This window comes from Montipora foliosa, chromosome 7, assembly GCF_036669935.1.
Source record: "Montipora foliosa isolate CH-2021 chromosome 7, ASM3666993v2, whole genome shotgun sequence".
In the NCBI taxonomy this organism is placed as follows: Eukaryota; Metazoa; Cnidaria; class Anthozoa; order Scleractinia; family Acroporidae; genus Montipora; species Montipora foliosa.
In genome coordinates, this window is record NC_090875.1 from 41,784,605 (window position 1) to 41,804,835 (window position 20,231).

Below are 20,231 nucleotides of genomic sequence, written 5' to 3' on the forward strand. Positions count from 1 at the left end.
CGGAATTCCGTTTCTTTGTCTTCGTCTTTTGCCCAACCTCCTTCGTTGAACGAATTTTGGTCAAGTGTTGAACAAACCAACAACGCCACCAACGAACAGTCGCGGGATAAGATTTTTACTGCGCCAAACAGTCAAACAGGGAATTTTGGTCTAAAATGTTTCATACTATTAATGGTGAAGCGAAAACCGGTATTCTTTCACAAATTCTGAAAAATTATTGGCTACATTTTGAAAGGGCGTCTCCCTAGCACCAATTAAGAGAAGAAGATAATTAAGGTATGGGTTTTTTGTTTTTAATGATCAGTCCGCAGTTGTTCCAAAGGTGGATAACGCTATCCGTCGGATAAATCACTATCCATTGGATAGCGCAATTGGTTTCGCTATGACTTATTCACTGGATAGTGATTAATCCGGCGGATAGCGCTAAGTATCCATCGTTTGAACAACTGGGGCCAGAAATATTTTATTGTCCATGGAGCATGCCAATGTTTTTTTCAGAAATGCCCGTGTTGAAACCAAAGGCAACGTATTCCTCTCTTTTAAGCTGTAATTTACCTCGTTTCCAGACCATTTTTACACACGATGGATCAATGGAGTGACTTTCGGCCTCCAACAGCCGCTATAACGTGTTAAAAACGAGTCATTAGGTTTGATGAATTATTTTGCATTGTCCCAAAAGGCTCTTTTGCCCTCAACATGGCGGCGGTGACGTCACTCACGTGATCTGCGGTCATGATTGTGCAAAAATATTGCCATACGGTTAATCTTAGTAGTATATTTATAAGGATTTAGAAGGTGGATTGTCAGGATTTGCATATACTTTGTATAACCAGTGGACACGAATCATGTAATGTCTCTCCGTTTTTTAAAGTAAGAAACAAAATGTTAACATCGTAGTCTAGCAATAATCGCCTGTTTTCAAGAGATATTAGGGAAATTTAGTATCAATTTGCGTGTTCCCAAAACCCAAGAAACTTGCCGGTGTATGGCTAATTGATGAGGATATTTATGATAAGATGTATGCGAAAACCTATGCTTTGTTAGCACAAAGGAACGCTGGCCTATCAGACTACGGCTTTTAATTGACAGTGGAGAATATATTAATGCCACACTCGAGTTATGCGCATTTCAAAGCCTGATTGAAAAGATTTTTAGATTCATACACCACTATTGGAGACTCAATGGTGAGCAAGGTCGAAATGTGGGTTTTGACTCGAGCTGCATCACGCAGCTACAAAGTCAAATAACAGCAGCATAGCTCATAGCTCGTTAGAGCATCCGACTAGATCACGGAGGGTCGTGGGTTCGAATCCCATCTGGAGCTCGGATTTTTCCGAGTTTCCAGTGGGTTCTATTGTCACCATTTCATTTACTGTGTATTTCATTCTCACATTTGCTCACTTGGGTGGTTGGTTGGCCGCATCGTAGATATGCTTTAATGTGACTGCGTGATGCAGTTATGAGCTATGCTGCTGTTATTTGACTTTGTAGCTGCGTGATGCAGCTCGAGTCAAAACCCACATTTCGACCTTGCTCACCATTGAGTCTCCAGTAGCTCAGTGGTTAGAGCATCCGACTAGATCACGGAGGGTCGTGGGTTCGAATCCCATCTGGGGCTCGGATTTTTCCGAGTTTCCAGTGGGTTCTATTGTCACCATTTCATTTACTGTGTATTTCATTCTCACATTTGCTCACTTGGGTGGTTGGTTGGCCGCATCGTAGATATGCTTTAATGTGACTGCGTGATGCAGTTATGAGCTATGCTGCTGTTATTTGACTTTGTAGCTGCGTGATGCAGCTCGAGTCAAAACCCACATTTCGACCTTGCTCACCATTGAGTCTCCAGTAGCTCAGTGGTTAGAGCATCCGACTAGATCACGGAGGGTCGTGGGTTCGAATCCCATCTGGGGCTCGGATTTTTCCGAGTTTCCAGTGGGTTCTATTGTCACCATTTCATTTACTGTGTATTTCATTCTCACATTTGCTCACTTGGGTGGTTGGTTGGCCGCATCGTAGATATGCTTTAATGTGACTGCGTGATGCAGTTATGAGCTATGCTGCTGTTATTTGACTTTGTAGCTGCGTGATGCAGCTCGAGTCAAAACCCACATTTCGACCTTGCTCACCATTGAGTCTCCAGTAGCTCAGTGGTTAGAGCATCCGACTAGATCACGGAGGGTCGTGGGTTCGAATCCCATCTGGAGCTCGGATTTTTCCGAGTTTCCAGTGGGTTCTATTGTCACCATTTCATTTACTGTGTATTTCATTCTCACATTTGCTCACTTGGGTGGTTGGTTGGCCGCATCGTAGATATGCTTTAATGTGACTGCGTGATGCAGTTATGAGCTATGCTGCTGTTATTTGACTTTGTAGCTGCGTGATGCAGCTCGAGTCAAAACCCACATTTCGACCTTGCTCACCATTGAGTCTCCAGTAGCTCAGTGGTTAGAGCATCCGACTAGATCACGGAGGGTCGTGGGTTCGAATCCCATCTGGGGCTCGGATTTTTCCGAGTTTCCAGTGGGTTCTATTGTCACCATTTCATTTACTGTGTATTTCATTCTCACATTTGCTCACTTGGGTGGTTGGTTGGCCGCATCGTAGATATGCTTTAATGTGACTGCGTGATGCAGTTATGAGCTATGCTGCTGTTATTTGACTTTGTAGCTGCGTGATGCAGCTCGAGTCAAAACCCACATTTCGACCTTGCTCACCATTGAGTCTCCAGTAGCTCAGTGGTTAGAGCATCCGACTAGATACACCACTATGTTATATTTTAGCGGGAATGAAATTTTGTATGCAATAGTATTACAGTATGGTTAACTTAGTTGCATATTTTTACGGATTTAGAACTTGGACTTGTATGTATTTGTATATAGTACCGGGAGTAATCAGGGATTGGTTAGAGCGAGTTTTTATCGAGTGGCTTAAAACCAAAACCAAAGTAATTACTTTGGCCAATCAAAAACGACGGAGACAATCCAGTAAACCATTCAAAATTCGCAGTAATTACACGTAGCCGACACAAAGCGCGGGAAAATGTGCACGAGTGAGCCACGATTGGCTTTGATTTCACTTCTGATTGGTTTGAAAAATGGCGCGAGAACTTTGAACCAATCACTGAGTGAAGTAATCATAAACCAAAGCAATTCGCTAATTACTTTCGACACTCAATTAAAAACCGCTCTAGTGCGTTCGAATCGCTGCAACATGTCCCTGGGACATGTACCCACCATATTTTCATGTGTGTGCACATGTTGCGATCTTGTCCCTGCTATATGTCCCCGCTACACGACCCATGCTACATATCGCCCCAGTGTACTCTACACAAGTTTTTGTCGCTGCAACTTGTCTCTGCCACATGACCCCTCGTGTCTGCTCACCTTAACTCCGGGAAATTTGAATTGGATACAGCATTGAGTTAGCTGATTTGGTCTATGCATAGTTAATAGATGTAGACTGGTTATAAAACTCGACAAGTTTCTTTGTTTGATGGTTTTGTTCGCTTTTTTGGCCTTGATCCTGCACAAAACCCGACAAAAACACGCTTTTTTTCGGCAGGATAACCAATCAAAAGCTTCGACTAATTTATTCGAAATTAACTTGCGAACCAAAAAACAAAAGATTGTGCAGGGCCACGGTCGGTTCAACATCTAATTGCGACTGTATTGTTCCTGCTTTTGAAATCCCCAGGGTTTCATAACTAGTCCCTAGATTAACTATGGTCTATGGCGATACTTCTTGTTTAGAAACATTGACGTCACATTTCTTTTGATATTGAAATTTGCCAATCACGAAATATTTTATTCTTTTAACAGCCAATTAGCTTCTGGCTGGCAAATTAATAACAATGGGTGACATAAAGAGAAATAACGCTGTTAGAGAAATTAAATGTGACCAAAAAATCAGTTCTTATTTTTCTATGGGTTTCAAAACTATGTTAACTAAACACTAAGCGACCAAAGATTGAAGCATTGATTTAACTGGAATCGAATTTTTTTATTTAACCCTTTGATACCCAAACTGGTCAGACTTAGTATTTTACTCGTCAATGGGGAACCCCCGGGAGTCAATGCGTTAATGGTCCGCGATTAGTAACTTTAAGATCTGGAGAGAGCTGGAATCGAGGAGAAAATGACGTCAAAGGCTCTCTACTTTAAAGGAAACCTCCACTGAAACAAGAATACAACTTCAAAATATTTAACATAATGTTTAAAATCGAAAGTGTTCAAACGTTTTGCAATGGAATCGTTTGTATCCGAAATAAATGAATTTCAAAAACGCTTGTTTTGGTTTTCAAATTTCCTGAGCGCCGCCATCTTGAATAGTTGTGACGTGTTATGGTTGCTCTTTTGTATTTGCACAAACAGCTTTTGTTTTAAAACAATAGGGCAACCATGAAACGTCACAATTATTCAAGATGGCGGCGCCCGGGAAATTTGAAAACCAAAACAACCGTTTTTAAAATTTATTTATTTCAGATACAAACGCTCCCATTGGAAAACTTTCGAACAATTTTGATTGTGAGCATTATGTTAACTATTTTAAAGATATAATCCTATTTTAGTGGAGGTTTCCTTTAAGAATGCAATGCGTGTGTGCGCCCCGCAAGGACTTAGTTTCATATTTCGAAAGAAAAAATTTAGGTAGACGTCAATCAAAAGTTTCCATGACGATACTCCTGTTCTCTTGGCGGCAGTTGAATTCGTCATGGAAACATTTGATTGACGTCCACCTAACTTTTATTTTCGAATATGAGAAACTGTCGTTAAGTGGCGCGTGTTACTGATAACCGCTGTAATATGCAGCACGGGAGTTTTGGGCTTTCAGATTTTTAACCTCGCGTTTTGCAATATAATAAGCTGCATTAACACCCTGAAATTTTAAGCTACTTCGCCTTTGACGTCACTTTTCCCCGAATCCAGCCCTCTGAGGTCCAGTCGGTCAGTTTTGAACGTGAGTAATGGCGGACCGTGAAGTCCAAAACTTACACTCGAAGTAAACGGCCTTTGGATAAAAATCAAAGCTCAAAATTTTGCCAGTCTGGTGTTAAGCAAACACACTTCAAAATCTGAAGAAAAAAGGTAGTGCTTTTTTTATCGCACTTTAAGATGGAAGGATTTAGCTTCTATTTACTGCTGACTGTGAAGGGAACAGTGAAACGGCAAGTTTCTGTTTTATGAATTAAAAATCATGCATGTCGAGCAAACGCCGGGTTGTGGACACACGGTGTTTTCACCTCACCTAGACCTCCCTCCTGTTTATGGCGCACTAAAATGGTCACGTGACCCATAATTAAATTAAACAATTTCTCTTGATAAGCCTGAGCTGATGGTAGAACTTCTCCTGATGCTGCACCAACAACTTATGTCCCTTTAGAGACCAGGAAATAAAATGCCCTATTATATACTCAACAAACTAACGTGTTTCTGATTGGTCAATGAAGAATTTTCGTTTTATTTTCTATTGATACAACTGATCAAAAAGAAAATACATGAGCATATGGTTAAACTAGAAGAAATAATTGGAACGAAAAAACAATAAATACATGTGCGTTACAAGCAGTGCTCGCAGTGCTTCTTTTTACCTTCATAAATTACTGAATAGCTGGAGTAAAATTACTTGAAATGAGGCAATTCCATTTATTACTATAAAACTTGCCAGTTTTGTTTTTGATTGCAATATACCTTTCAGTCATCAAAGTTTCGTTAACTTGCAGTTTGAAAAGCGAAAAGAGCAACGATTCCTCAACCAGATTGCTTCTGTAAATAAAGAAGTTTTGGTACTAAAAAGCTTTCTGGTACTTTTGGGTTTGACAAGTCCTTAAAGAAGGGTTAAGTCATTCAAATAAATATTTTCTTTGGTGTTGTAGCGGCACCGTGCCGTAAGTTTATTCCAGAAAAAGACTACATGGACGCACTGTAAAATCATGCGTTTGGTTGTGTACTTTTCTTTTTTACAGAGGTGGCATATAGACTATCATCAGTTAGCCTTGTTAAGTTTGTCTTTGGTGTAGATGATGTCATGATTTATCTTGAATTGGAACATTATTAGCTTTGAGTCTTTGGTAATTTTAAAAGGTCAGTTATAAATTTTATGCATACCAGGTCGGGCTGCACCGAGGCTGGTTGTTTTATTTTCAGTGATGGATGGTTGGAATTTATTTTCAACAATAATATTGTGAAGAGCGCGCAGCAGTGGAGAGATTTTCTGCATGTGTTTGTGTTGTGAGATATGTGATTATGTTTCCATTTATGCGTTTGTGCTGTGGATTTTGTGATTCTGTTTTGCAAAATGTTTCTTTGTGTTTTGAGATTCATTAATGCTTTTGTGTTTTAAGTTTTGAGATTTGTGTTTTACCTTAGTAAACAGCAAAAGACAATGGCACAATAAGGCAAAAAAGACCCCTCTTAATTGTGTCTTGCTGGGAAAAAGGAACAGATAATGTTTCCCCAGCAACACTGAAAAACAACTGAAAATGCCTAAAATAACATTTATTTTCATTAACTGGGGTAAAATAATACATTTTACAACAAATTGGTCGTTGGGTGCCCCTGGATCAAAGTGAACACTCGTTTTCCGTTTATTGCCTATTAAAATTCACTATTTATACTTTCTTAATGTGTCTGTCTTGCATTTGGGGAAGCGCATTTCGACAATTTCCGATAATGAGACCCAAGTATTTCTTATAACAGGGAATACTATAAATGCTTCCAATTAATCGGTAAGTACAAAAATTGTCCAATGGTGTTAGGTTAAGTCCCTGAGAACTTGCAATGGAACCATCTCCACACAAACACACCCAAGAAGTTAAAAAAAAATAAAAGTACTTGCAGATTATCCATGGAACGTTCAAGGCAACTTTTTATTTTCGTGGTGTATGTTTCAATTAACTGCACACCGTCAGATATTAGAGATTGTCAGGGTTTCGAATTCTCTAGACCCCATTTGAAATTCAAAACGAATCCTGTGAGCTTACTTGAGCATGGACAAGATACAGGTACGGATTTCCTTGGTATATGTCACCAGAGATCCCTGAATGCAAGTTTTCGATGGCAGAGGGAGTGATATGCACTCGATCCCCACTCTCCACCCCTCCAAGTTTTCAACAACAACAAGTTTTCGATCTTAAATTATAGTTTTCTCTTAACTGGGTCAATAGCTTGCCTTAAAAAGAAAACGGGAGCTTGACTGACGCCACTGGCTATCGACTGGTGATAAATTACGTGATTCTCACTATGAGTGTACACGTGTACATCAGTCAAGACATCTGAAAATTGTAAGCCGTGGTTAGCACTGCATGCAGACAGATGGATGGTTACACGCGAAGTTTAGAAGTAAAGTTTCTTCAACTGATTTAACAATTTGTCTGTCGATTTTATATAAGTGAAAACCCGAACTTAACAACTGTATACCTTATGATTCGATTCGATTGGTGTTTTGCTTGATAAAAGGTTATGATCAAAAAAGGATACCGAAATAGTAGTCAAAGGGGCAAATAGGATCTTAGAATTAACAATAATAATAATAATAATATAATAATAATAATAATAATAATAATAATAATAATAATAATTTTTGGTTTTGTGATGAGAATGTAAAAACTATCAGTACTCTGTATAAAAAAGAGGAAATTGAAGACATTCTTGAAGAAGGAAATGTTTTATTGTTTGTGACATAATGGACTGGCAAACTGTAAATAGTCTGTCCTTAAAATTAGTTCACCATGTCACTGAAAGTTGCCCTTGGTAGACCGGTAGTACATATCTTAACATAAACTAAGTCACCTATGCTTACCTTCTGAAATAAGATATCAATCCATTTGTTTTTTGGGGGTTCTTATTCAGAGAAATGCTGCTTATCTTGTGAAGATAGCCCCCTGATAGTCAAATTGCTCACATGACAGTACTTTCAGCAGTAGTGAAATTTCAGGAGATAAAAATGTACTGTACACGTTGGTGTTTTAAGGTATTGGTGGTGCCCACGACAAACCAAGACAGGAATTTTTGAAAATGGCACAGAGAAAAATAAAAGCAAACTATCAGGTTCAAGTGCAGCTGAGAGCAGAGCCAACTAATGGAAAGGACAAAAATGCCATAGCCATTGACTTGAACCATGATAATGGATGGTTTCATTGGTTACATTGCCAGAGAATTCACAGGTTTATTGCATACACTAATGGAAAATGAGAAATTTTTGACGTACAGGTAACTGTCCACCACATCATTGTTTTTTTTTTGTTTTGTTTTGTTTTTTTTTTGCGAAAATTGGATATAACCCTTTTATCTCAATACTACGAAAGGAAAAGTGGGAAAAGTATGTTATTACAAGGTGCCACAGTGCTCGGTGAAATAATATTAAGAATTGCTTAAGAATGTCTTACAACTACTGTCTATTTGTATCGGTAACAATACTGTTGATTTTGTTTAATTTACTGGTATTAATTATTCATAAGTATAAATCCATGAACAATTTTTTTATTGTACATGTATATTAAAATACTTTGCTGAGTCTCAGAAACTTAACTTTCCGTGGTTGTGCACTGTCACAGGCACTACACACTATGTCATCAGGTTATTAGAGTGTAAAAACTGTATATCATTCAATATTTATTTATTTTTGTATCAATATTTCTTTTCCGTAAGGGAGGCTAACAAATTCTGCTCCTTGCTTGGTTTGCATTTTTTGAGCATTAAAATAGAACTTTCGGTCCTTTTTTTCTCACAGAGAGTTGTATATTTTGAGCTCACCCATTCAAATACTAACCCTGCCGGACAGGGATTAACTGCAGTGAGATTTTGTCTTGGAAAGGTACATGTAACAGGTTTGTGGTGATATAGAAGTTTCAAGGAACTTAAAAATGGTCAACATGTCAGCCTCAAATCAATGTTTCTCCATTCTCTTTTATTTTCTTCAATCTTTCTGGGTTTAGTATTATACTAGTAACCACATGTCTTCTCAGGGGGCTATTTACCTAAGACATCTACCATGGCACTACAATGATACACGGTATCAAAACAATATCGTGTATCGTGAGAGCTACATATTAGGCAAAGACGAGTTGAATCTCCTGAAAAACAAAATGCAGCTCAGTTGACAGTTAAGGAATAAAGTGCTGTGTTACTTACTGCACTCATACAGTCTGAGGTCGCTCATGTTCACTCCTTCCTCTCCCCATCTGATGTACCTCATTGTTCTTGATGCCATTGCAACTGTCGCATCTGAGAAGCCCTTAATAACATGCATAAGTGGACTATGAAAAGATAAACATGCGGGTTTTCCTCTGCAAGAACTTACAGCGGTACCGATATTTGGAGTATTAATTTTGCAAGATTTTTGGGGAAGATTTGCAAAAAGAAATATTAGTCCCAAAATTGAGAGCATGTTGTCTGCTCTCAGAACTCTGGAAAACAAATTATGGGCACGAATTTCCTGAAACACCGTCGTTTGTATCAAGCACAGGTTGAGTTAAGATAATTCAAAATCAGTAAAGAAAACTTTATATGCACTGACCAACATATTTTGATCATCTGTAACATCTGGTTCAGCAGCTCAATTCAATGAAGCCGTGTACTAATAATAGTTCCCTAACAAAGCTTCAATCATTATGGTCTCCACTTTGATTGAAAATTTTAAGGATCAAAAGACATTATGATTGTCTTTTATTTTTCTTGTTGCTGTAGCAGTTACAGCCATAAATGGCACATTCTTGGAAACCACGGACTGCAGCATTATGGTATTATATGAAACGATAGTGATCTTATAGCTAAGCATAGTAACATTTCTTAGCACTGGCCAAAAAGTGAGCAGCAAACCAAGATGACCGTTTCTGTTTAGGTAATTTGCTCATCACTTTATAAGAATAAAAACTGGGTTTGCTGAGTTCGTTTTTTTTTTAGTTATAAGTACCTGAAGATAAAATATAGGCAATTGATTCCTTCATGCTATCACAATGGCAGCACAAATATAATTTTGGTGTTTCACGTATGTATGGAAGCATGATACAGTATTGTTGTAATGACCCATCAACTAATCATGTCGATTTAAAGTGTCAATACTGTTTCGAGCCTTTTTGAACCCACATCAGCAGCTGTAATTTGGAGCCATATCACAAATTTTAACAGAAATCTTATTTGATGAGTGAGTTCTGAATGTTAAAAGAAGAAGAAAAACCTGAAATAATCGAAACGTTCTTCTATCATGAACCACTCTCTCTCATCTCTTGTGGGGACAATTGACTGATCAACAAGAATACTTCATACGCAACAATGGTTCTCCGGTTTTAGAGTGAAACTGGTTTTCCTCGAGCTTGAACTGACTCTTGGCCAATTGGTGCTTGGGAGCTTCCCTTGCGTATCATCAGATGATATGTGCTGCCTCCTTGAGCTTCCATACATTTTCAGCTGCATTTAGCTCAGCAAAACATGAAAGATAGATTTTTATCTGGCCACATTTTCCCCGTGTACTCTTCGAAAGGAGTTAACATTCCGCGCCATTATGTCATGCGAACACAACAAATCTTGCAACCTTTTTGCTGTATTTCGACTACAATATTATTATAAACTCAAAATCCGTTGCGGGGGCAAAGGGGTGCGACCTATTAAATAGAAAACCCATTTGTCATGCTATACGGTGCTATAAGACTTCAAAGTGAACACAAAGCGAGAAATCGATTACTAAAAAGGGCACACTCGAAGCGTGTCAACAAAACAATGTAATGTGGGACTTCGTAAAATACTATAAAAATGTACGATTAAAATTCGTCTGACCTTTAAATTGCCTTCATAGCAATGAAAAACAACTCCAATATGTTTAATCTGGCGCATTTATGGTGAATTATCAATAAACCAAAGCGAAAAAATGCCGACCTATCCGAGGGCTTCTAACTTTTCGTCCGACATGAATATCTGCATGAACGCTGCTCATTGGTCGAAATTTATCACGTGACAGCTGTCATAGAATGCCTGAATTTAGGTTACCATATCAACAAATGGAAAATGGCGCGTCCGCAACCCCAAGATCAAGGCGGAAAGGCGGAAAGAGACGTGTGTATACCAGGTGTATACGAGGTATACGTTGCATACGTATAAGCGACCTGGCAAGATCGAAGTCCATGCGTCGTCGACCAATGAATGAGACTGTTGATGACATTCATGTCAATCATGCCGACAGGGAATATAAAAACGGCCCGTTTTCCGATACAGTCAAAACCTCCAGGGCTTGAGTACAACGAGGAGCGCTCTTGTTGTGGAGGCCCTCAGAGCTGAAAATTGAACTATCTGTTTAAACTATCTTCAAACAAACAATCAAGACGTTCAACCGATTCGTAAAATTAACAACATTCGAAGAAATTTCGAGGGGATAATATGGCCAGCTTGTATAGGTATAGTAGGAGTTTTTATTCTCTTGGTACTTGCCCGTACTTCCTATTTTACAGAACTTCTCTGGATCACATTGCAACAGTTTTGTCAAACTGTATGTATGTGTCCTAGTTGTGTTGTGTTGATGTTTGCTCAATCCAGAGGCCCGAGGTTTTCGGGTCGAAAAAAACATACTGTTTTCCCGGGATATTTTACGTGTGCTCGCGAGCTCCCGGGAAAGTGTGAATAACAATGGTTGGCGTTGGAGGGAGCACTTCTAACACCAAGTCATGAGAAAAAAATTACAGACAAGGAACAGTATTGACTGAAATGAGAAGATGCGAGGTAATTGAACGTTACAGATTGTCACCTGAAAGAACTGAGTGCGTTATTTCCAAGTTTGAAGGACCACATTGAGGCGCAAGACCAGGCGAAATTTATTATTTTCCGCTAGATCCGGCGGAGGTTCAGGTGGGTAATTTTCCTTTTTTCTATGTTCTGACCACTGTCACTTTCAACGTCTTTGTGGATTAAGAGGCCCCTTTCGAGTCTGCTCAGGGATTCAACTGTTTTTAATCAGTTTTAGGTCCAGATAGCCTTACAGTACTTTGCAAGTGGAAGTTTCTTGACAGTCGTCGCAGAGACCAGGGGAATCTCCAAGGCCAGGCGCGAGTCGCTGTGTTCACTCCGTTGCTCAGTGTTTAAAGTGTATTGCTAGCGAGTGGATAATCTTTCCCTCATCAAGAGAAGAAATGAATGTAATCATTGAGATTAAGTGTTTTACCAAAATTTTACAAAGGTACTAATTGACTTGTAAAGTATTAAACTCTACTAGTATCCTAGTACTGCACACGATCATTAGAGAGCATTCCATTTTCATTTATATAATCTATTTCGTGTTTGTAATTTAGACCTAAATTCAAACGTTTTTTCCATTCGGGTAGGAATATTCCCAAAAAACAGGGGTCCAAAAGGGCACATAACAGTATATTTTCGGAGAAAACGAGTTGTCCTAAATGCTGTTCTCTCTGCGGTCCGCATCCCGTGGTTCGTCTGTCATATAAATTGACACAATAACAGTGATGTTCGAATATGATTAAAGAGTATTTTCCAAAAATGTTGAATGATTCATATTCTGATGCACACATTTAACTGTTAATCACTTCAAGTTTTAAGAGCCGTAGTTTTATTGGATCCGCCGCCTTAACTATTGTGATCTTTTATAGGAAACTATTACTAAATTTCAGTCTGTTGGAGCTTTCCCTGAGATTATGTGGGGGCGATCGACGGCACGCTCATCCCAATCGGCGCACCAGCAAAAGAGGTATACCTTTACGTTTGTCACAAGGTGTCTCATGCCATCGATCAACGAGATGGCAGTCTGCGATGAGGAAATGCGATTCACAAACCTTGTGGCCAAGTGGCATGGTTCGATTAGTCTATGGCTAAGCCATATGCAGATTCACATGAAAAAGAAACAGCAGGAAGGATGGTTTCTTGGGGAAAGAGGTACACCCTACAGAGATACCTTACAAAATGTCGAGTGCAGTGGAAGAAAATTATCAAAGGAGCCACACGAGAACACGGAATATGAAAAAAAGAGACTTTGCTTTCGGTGTCTTGATATCTCTTGGGGACGATGCAGTTCTCCCCACGTTGTTGTTGTTATTATTATTATTATTATTATTATTATTATTATTATTATTGACCCTTATTGACAAAAAGCAACAACACTATATAAGAAAAAAATGATAAATCTAGCCATTAGAGCAACATAAATTATTTTATCTTTTGTCATAGAAATAAGATTTGCGATAGCACAGACTTAAATTAATAAAACTTGCTTTAATTTTTTTGTTTGATTCACTTCAATTTCAAGTAGCCAGTTGTTAATTGCCTATATGTAGAGAAATTTACAACTGTACCCAAAGACAAATAAAGTTTCCATTATTATTATTATTATTATTGTTATTATTATTATTATTATTATTATTATTATTATTATTATTACTATTATTATTATTATTATTATTATTATTATTAATTTAATCTTGGGTAACTGGTTACTATGACCACTGGAAAGCCTCCCTCCTTCAATCACTTACAATCAATCAACATAAACTCAACTGCCCTATACCGAGATAATAGTAAATATGACATGATGAATGCTTCAAATGTTATGATAAGGTATTGCACTGAGTCACAACTTCACTTTTGAAAAGCGTGGAAATGTTTTTAGCCACCACAACATAAATATATTACTGTACTAATGAACAATATATTGCACAGCAAAATTGAGTTGCACAAGTTAAAATGCCACACTTCCTTTACCAAATGCTGAATTATTGTTGGGAGGAAATAAAAAAATATCACAAAAACAGCTGGCAATTATAGCCATGATTAAATTACAATGATTATCATTATTACCTCTTTGTTCTTTGCCATTCAGATCCTCAATTTCAAGTTCCAGTTGCTTTCTTTTTATTCTATAGTAACTGGTTGCCACCTCAAAGTGCTGAAAGTGCCAAGCCTACTATCTGATTGAAAAACATGGCCACTTATGTGGAAAAAATTTACCATTACCTGCAACTGAGCATCTGAAAGATTTTTCTTTCTCTGTTTGTTGGATAGGACATGTCATACAATGTGCAAAATAAAACAAGAAAGTAAATCAGCCACTATTCAAAATTATGTTGTATGAGCCCTGCACGGTCTACTAGTGCATGTCTACATGTGCAATTAACAAAATTTTACCCACCACAAACAATAATTTCTTAAAGGCTTTCAAATAATGGAAATAAAAAAGATATAGCTATTACCTAAATACCCAAACTTTGATCTCAAGCCACGTATGTCTCAGCTTCAAGCTCATTTGGGCATGACGGTTTTACAAGCAGCAAAGTTTTAAAAATGTAATAGGTCAGTTAGCACCATCTTTTATTAATCTCATAACTTATAAACAACGTAAAGTCCAATGACTGAAAAATATTGTGCAAAAGTACATGCACCTTTCACTGTTACAGTTGACTAAATTCAAGGATATTATACTTTGTGACAGGGAAAAATATTATACAAGGGGGTCATTTCTTGAAAGTTCCGAGACTTTTGAGGAATTTTTCAGACCAAAGATATTAGACTGAATGTCAAACTGATCAACCCCTTTTAAACAGGCATGAAACTTAGCAATTGTGCTGTGTTGCCCTGTTGAAAGACCTGCTCTCAGAAATGAGCCCCTGTAGAGAGAAAACATGCCTTAAATATATATATTTTTTTCAAGGTACCTGTAAATCAGACTCTACCTAGAAAGAAGGATCTTTGCATGGCACAGATGAATTGTTGCTGCCATCATTTTCTTTCTGAATAATGAGGGAAGGGGAGATGGTACACAGTAATAGTGACCATGAACTAGGGAAGAAGACTTTCAAGGAGAGGTTAACATATTTTTCTCTTTACAAGAGTATAAAAAGCATGGCAGTATAAGTCGCTTAAGCAACAAAATTAAACAAAGAAAAATTAATAATTCACCCTAAAATTAAATAGCAGTACATTTTGTTCCTATTGAATGTTAGTTCATTAACTGTGAGACCTTTCTCCAATATTTTCAATGCCGTTAAACATATGATTCTTTGGTTTATTATCAGCATTTGAATGCAGTTGATGTAAACAACTGTTCAATGCAAAACAGCAATGCAATAACAAACTAAAGCATAATAGGGAGCTTAAGCAAGCACATTTTTGAGCCCTGGACGGCAACCAGAAGTGAGCTATTCACTTTTAACTTGTCCTCACACAACCACATTCACATTGCTGAGTATCTTTTCTCCATTAGAGATGCATAGTATAAAAAGCTGGGAGACAACACAGTCCGGGCACATGAAATGTTCTCTTCCGGTTGCCGTCCATGTCTCAAAAAACATTGCATACTTAAGCTCCCCAATATTCAATTACCTCAATCATGACACAGTCTTGGCTACAGCTGGCCATCACATGTCATCACATGTCTCTATCCATACAGTTTCTGTTAAACACAAAAAAGCAAGGTGCCGTTACATTACTGTTCTACAACCTCTCCTCAATCAATCCTGCCACACAAAGGTTGAAGAAAAAATGAAATGGTGTTGTGATCTACAACATTGCTGATTCAAGCTTATTTGAACAAGGAAGAGAAAAATGAAGTCAAAATATAAATATATACATTAAATTTAGATATGCATCGATCATATCAACATAGTTATAAGTGTATACAGTCATTAATTTCAATGGTCATTCTTAGGCATCTCTATTTTAATTACATTATTAATACTGCTAACATTAATAATTTTATTTTAAATTAGTTTGTATATTTGTATGTTTGATATTATTGTCACAAAATCCTATTAACAAATTGCAATATTACCAAGAGTGTCAGTTCCACCAGTTAATTGCCCATATTGTATGCTTGGGGACCTGGAGGACATAAGTACATGTAACTTGCCTCTCTGAAAACCTCGTTGACAGTATTGGAGCAGTGGAGTTTTTGAGACCTTCACTGAATTCCTGCAATGTAAAGTTATTTTACATTGTTTTTAATCAAGCAATTAAGAAAAGATGTATCACAAAAACACAACTACTGATCATTGATTGTTTTTGTTGCTCTTACCTGAGCTTCATCTGGTAATTAGCTCCCATTACCAGTGACTTATTTATTTATTTATTTATTTATTTATTTATTTTTATTACAACTTAATGGAAACAACTATATACATGTATTAAATATTACTTATTAAACAAGAAAAAAATCAATTGTAAGGAGAATAGTAAGAAACCATAGGGATAATCTGTAAAAGAGTAATTAACACTCCATACTAGACAGATCACCGAGAAGCTGAGCAAAAAGTTTTTAACAACATGTTTAAAAGTTGCCAGAAAAGGGGCTAATCTAAGCTCTAATGGCAAAGAATTCCATTTAAGACTCACCTACAATTCTATTACAATAGCTTGTCTTTCCCTGGCGGGTCTGCCTTTCCTTTAGTCCTTCCTTTTCACAGAGGCGGTCAGATTTTCCTGACGTTTCTTCACGTGCATTTTTTTTTTCCAAATTACCAAACCTGGCCCCAGTTGTTCAAAAGGTGGATAACGCTATCCACCGAATAAATCACTATACATTGGGGATAACGCAATTGGTTTTGCTAGCCCCAGTTGTTCAAACGATAGACAGCACTATCCACCGGATAAATCACTATCCAGCGGATAAACACTAGCAAAACCAATTGAGTTATCCAATGGATAGTGATTTATGCGGTGTAAAGCGCTACAATTTATCTTCAGTGGATGGGATGATACTCACCGTGACTGCATTGTGTGACTTGCGTCATTTCCGCTTCTAATCCATTCTAATTTGTTCCCAGGATCTCTCTTCTCTGCCTCCTTCCTCAACCACAAAGAGACCCTGGGAACGAGGTTGAAATGTTTGTTTTCTGTGTTGGTTGTGTTGTCTCGGAAGTTGATAGTTAACAACTATTCACTGAAGTCATAGTGCTGAAGTGGAGGTGGCTAGTGGTGGATATTTACCGAAGCGGCGAGGTAAATATACACCACTAGCCACCGACGTTGAGGTGAATAGTTGTTTTAGTATATATTAAAACAGTGACATAATACAGCACAAAAAGACGATTTTAACTCATTTATTCCTGCAAAGATTAGGAAATTTTTGGGAGCAAATTCCGCGCGAATTGCTCGAAGGTGAATACTTAACAACTATTCACCGAATTGGAGGTGGCTAGTTGTTTAATATATACTAAAACAGTGAGATAATATACACCACAAAAAATTTATTTGAATGTCTTCTTCACTTATCACGGATGCAAATCGGGACGCTATTTTTTCCTGAGTTGCTCGGAAGTAAATAGCACAGGATATCCGGTGTTTGACGAGCCAATCAGTGCGCGAGTTCAACGCTATCCACTGTTTTAGTATATACTAACAAAGGATATCCGGAGTTTGAGTAGCCAATCAGCTCGGGCGTTCAACGCTATCCACTGTTTTAGTACATACTAATAACAGTCACACTTGCGAGACTTGAAATTAAATATACCCGTACTCAAAAAAAGCGAGAGCGAGCCTTCGCAAGCATATTTATAGCCCCGGTGCGCTGGAGTGAGGTTTCCAAATGCTTTCGCGTGCTCGCTAAGCACGAACACAGCAAGGACACGTTTTGGCGGTAAACGCGATATCCATTTCATTGGCATTTTTAGCGGCATCTTTCCAGTTATGTGGTTTAATGTTGACCTATTTAATCCAAAACGTCGGCTCCAAAGAATAGGCCTAGAAGCAGCAAATCAACTATTATGCATGATTATAGGACCCCATACGTCGATGGTTTTGTCGTATTCTTCGGCATTTTCTTCAAGGAAACTGTTTCCCTCGACGTTTTGAAGTGAATTCGGCGGAAAAGCTCGCCAGGCCTGTAACGGCTGGTAGCCATATTCTTTTGGCGGGCTTTGGCAGAATGTTGAAACTAAAAGATTAATGCCCGGATGAACATCACCCCAGTCAGGCGGGGTACCCTATCTTCAGCATTCACATGGAGAAAACTCACTCCACCCTAAGCGGGTTACCTGTCCCGGCTGACCGGGCAACGGGACAGTAGTGTCTTCCAAATTTTTAAACTAGACGTCCCTAATAGAGAAAAGATATTTAAAGTGGTACTACGACCAAAAAAAAATTTTGTTTTTCCTTTGGATTTCAAAACTATGTTAACTAAACACTAACTCACCCAAGTTTTAAGTTCTGATTTTAAAAAGACACCTGTTTATTTTAGCTGGAATTTTCTTATTTATTGGTCCGCCATTACTAACTTTAAAATCTTGAGAGAGCTGGGTCGCGGAGAAAATGACGTCAAACACTCACTAGTTTAAGAATGCAACCCGTGTGTACGCGGCCTAATTAATATGCAGCACGGGAGTCTCGGGCTTTCAGACCTTTCAACCCGTGTTTTGCATATATAATAAATTGCGTTTACACGCTGAAATCTTAAGCTAGTGAGTAAATGACGTCATTTTCCCTAGATCCAACCCCCTGAGGTCCAATCGGCCGGTTTTGAACGTGAGTAATGGCGGACCATGAAATCCAAAACTTACACTTAAAATAAACAGCCTTTGGATAAAACTCAAAGCTCAAAATTTTGCGAGTTAGGTGTTAAGCGAACACGCTTTCAAAATATGAAGAAACAAAGGAAATTATTTTTTGATCATAGTACCACTTTAACAATGTGCTGTGTGAAGACAAGTTAAAAGGGAAAACAGCTCACTTCCGGTTGTCGTCCGCATTTCAAAAACGCGCTTGCCTTAGCTCCCCAACACCGCAGAAAAACGCAAGTGCATGCTTACGTAATACCACTAGGCAGCTCTTAAAAGCCTTCATAATTCTTCTCCAGTTAATCCGTGAGCTTGCTCACGGGAGAATTTCATTTTATTTCACAGTCGCTCTGATCTTGCGAATCTACCTGACGAAGGTTTCATCATAATTGAGGGAGGGGATGGTGGACCGATGCTCCCTGCTGATGCAGCTACTTATCAGACCAGCGGCTTGAACCACACTGGAGCAAATGCTGCCGCGGACTCAATTTACTTTGCTGACGGAGGCGCTTGGCAGGCGACGGAACAAAGCCAAGTTATGGGGGCAGATGCTAATCAAGCCAACGGGCTGAGTGACGCTGCTGTGGGAGGAGCTGTGAACAATCAATCCAGTGAGCTTATTGGAGGCCCAAACAACGGGCTTTGGCAGAGTCGCACTGCTGAGAGAGGCAGAGGAATGAGCGACTGGCACATGGCTGACATGACTGTTGACCAAACCAGCGGAAGGGACTACCCTGTTATGGGGCTTGGCGCCCATCACGTCATCCATAGTGGACACTCAGCGTCGGAGAATATATTCAGAGTTCCCTCTGGTGAGGGTGCCCAGCAGATCAACGGGTTACCTGGAAACCATGAAGAGGAACTTGTTGCTGAGGAGGCCAATGGATCGAGCGTCCACAGAGTAGGACGTGCGTGGCAGGCACGTGAAATGAGCTTCCTTGATCATGCTAATGGCGGCAACTGTCGCCCGCATGGGACAGCTGCAAGGGAGGCTCCGCGCTTCCCCATCCAAGAAGAGGTGACATGCTTGCATGTGCAGGAACAAGGTGACGGATATGCAGCACCACAGGCGACAATTCAACTTCCTGAGGTCCTGCCAGGCGAAGCCAATTTAGTCTCTTCTGTGGGAAACGCGGAAAAGCCCACACTGCATTGCTGCAGTACAGAAGAGGTAAAACAATGGAAGCAACAACTTACGAGGCAAGTGGCACGTTTGAATTACCAATAATAATAATAATAATAATAATAATAATAATAATAATAATAATAAAGAAATACCGGTAAATAAATAAATAAAGTATGGCGTGACATCATAAATACTCTTGCTCTTTGACCATTTCAACTTAATCAAAAACATAAAACAAACAGCTAGCCGCTACAAACATAATGATATGATAAAGCGCATTTTACTTTTGACTCGACGTTTCGTATGCTACATGTGACATTATGTTGTAACCTGTTCTTACTGCGTGATCTGCAATGGCGGAAGTTTGATTGATCCCATTGAGTGCTTTGAAATGATCTTTTTCACGGTCACATAAGCGACGTTTCGTTTTACCAATGTAAAACTCATTGCAGTCCCAACAAGATGCCTTATAAACAACCCCGGACGTGTCGAATGCTCTTCGGTCGTTGTGAAGTAGGTGGTAAGATAAATATGAGTATTTATTATATGTACAAGTTAAAGCGAACTAGTGAAAGAATCTTAAATATCACTGAGGACGAAAGACAAAAGTGGTCCTTTCGTACTTAACAG

At 38.7% G+C, this 20,231-nt stretch overlaps 1 protein-coding gene and 1 long non-coding RNA gene across 4 annotated transcripts in view; one reads left to right on the forward strand and one right to left on the reverse strand.

Moving 5' to 3' along the window:
- LOC138009538 (uncharacterized) overlaps positions 1–20,231 on the forward strand; it is a 23,383-nt gene continuing 3,152 nt past the window's right edge. The window contains exons 1-2 of one of the 2 annotated variants that reach the window (XM_068856610.1): positions 1–276; positions 18,821–19,675. In XM_068856610.1, the coding sequence (XP_068712711.1) occupies positions 18,888–19,675 (788 nt within the window). In that variant the 5' untranslated portion in view covers positions 1–276; positions 18,821–18,887. Of the gene's footprint in view, positions 277–7,760; positions 11,384–18,820; positions 19,676–20,231 lie in introns of those variants that run through there. The other variant, XM_068856609.1, reaches the window with a different exon arrangement.
- On the reverse strand, positions 13,800–16,671 carry LOC138009542 (uncharacterized). 2 transcript variants are annotated; one of them, XR_011124431.1, is made up of 4 exons: positions 16,317–16,671; positions 15,757–15,896; positions 15,309–15,378; positions 13,800–13,976 (listed from the first exon to the last, which is right to left on the reverse strand). It is a non-coding gene; the product is annotated as an uncharacterized lncRNA (long non-coding RNA). The 2 variants fall into 2 exon arrangements; XR_011124430.1 differs by lacking the exon at positions 13,800–13,976 and having other exon boundaries at positions 13,997–15,378.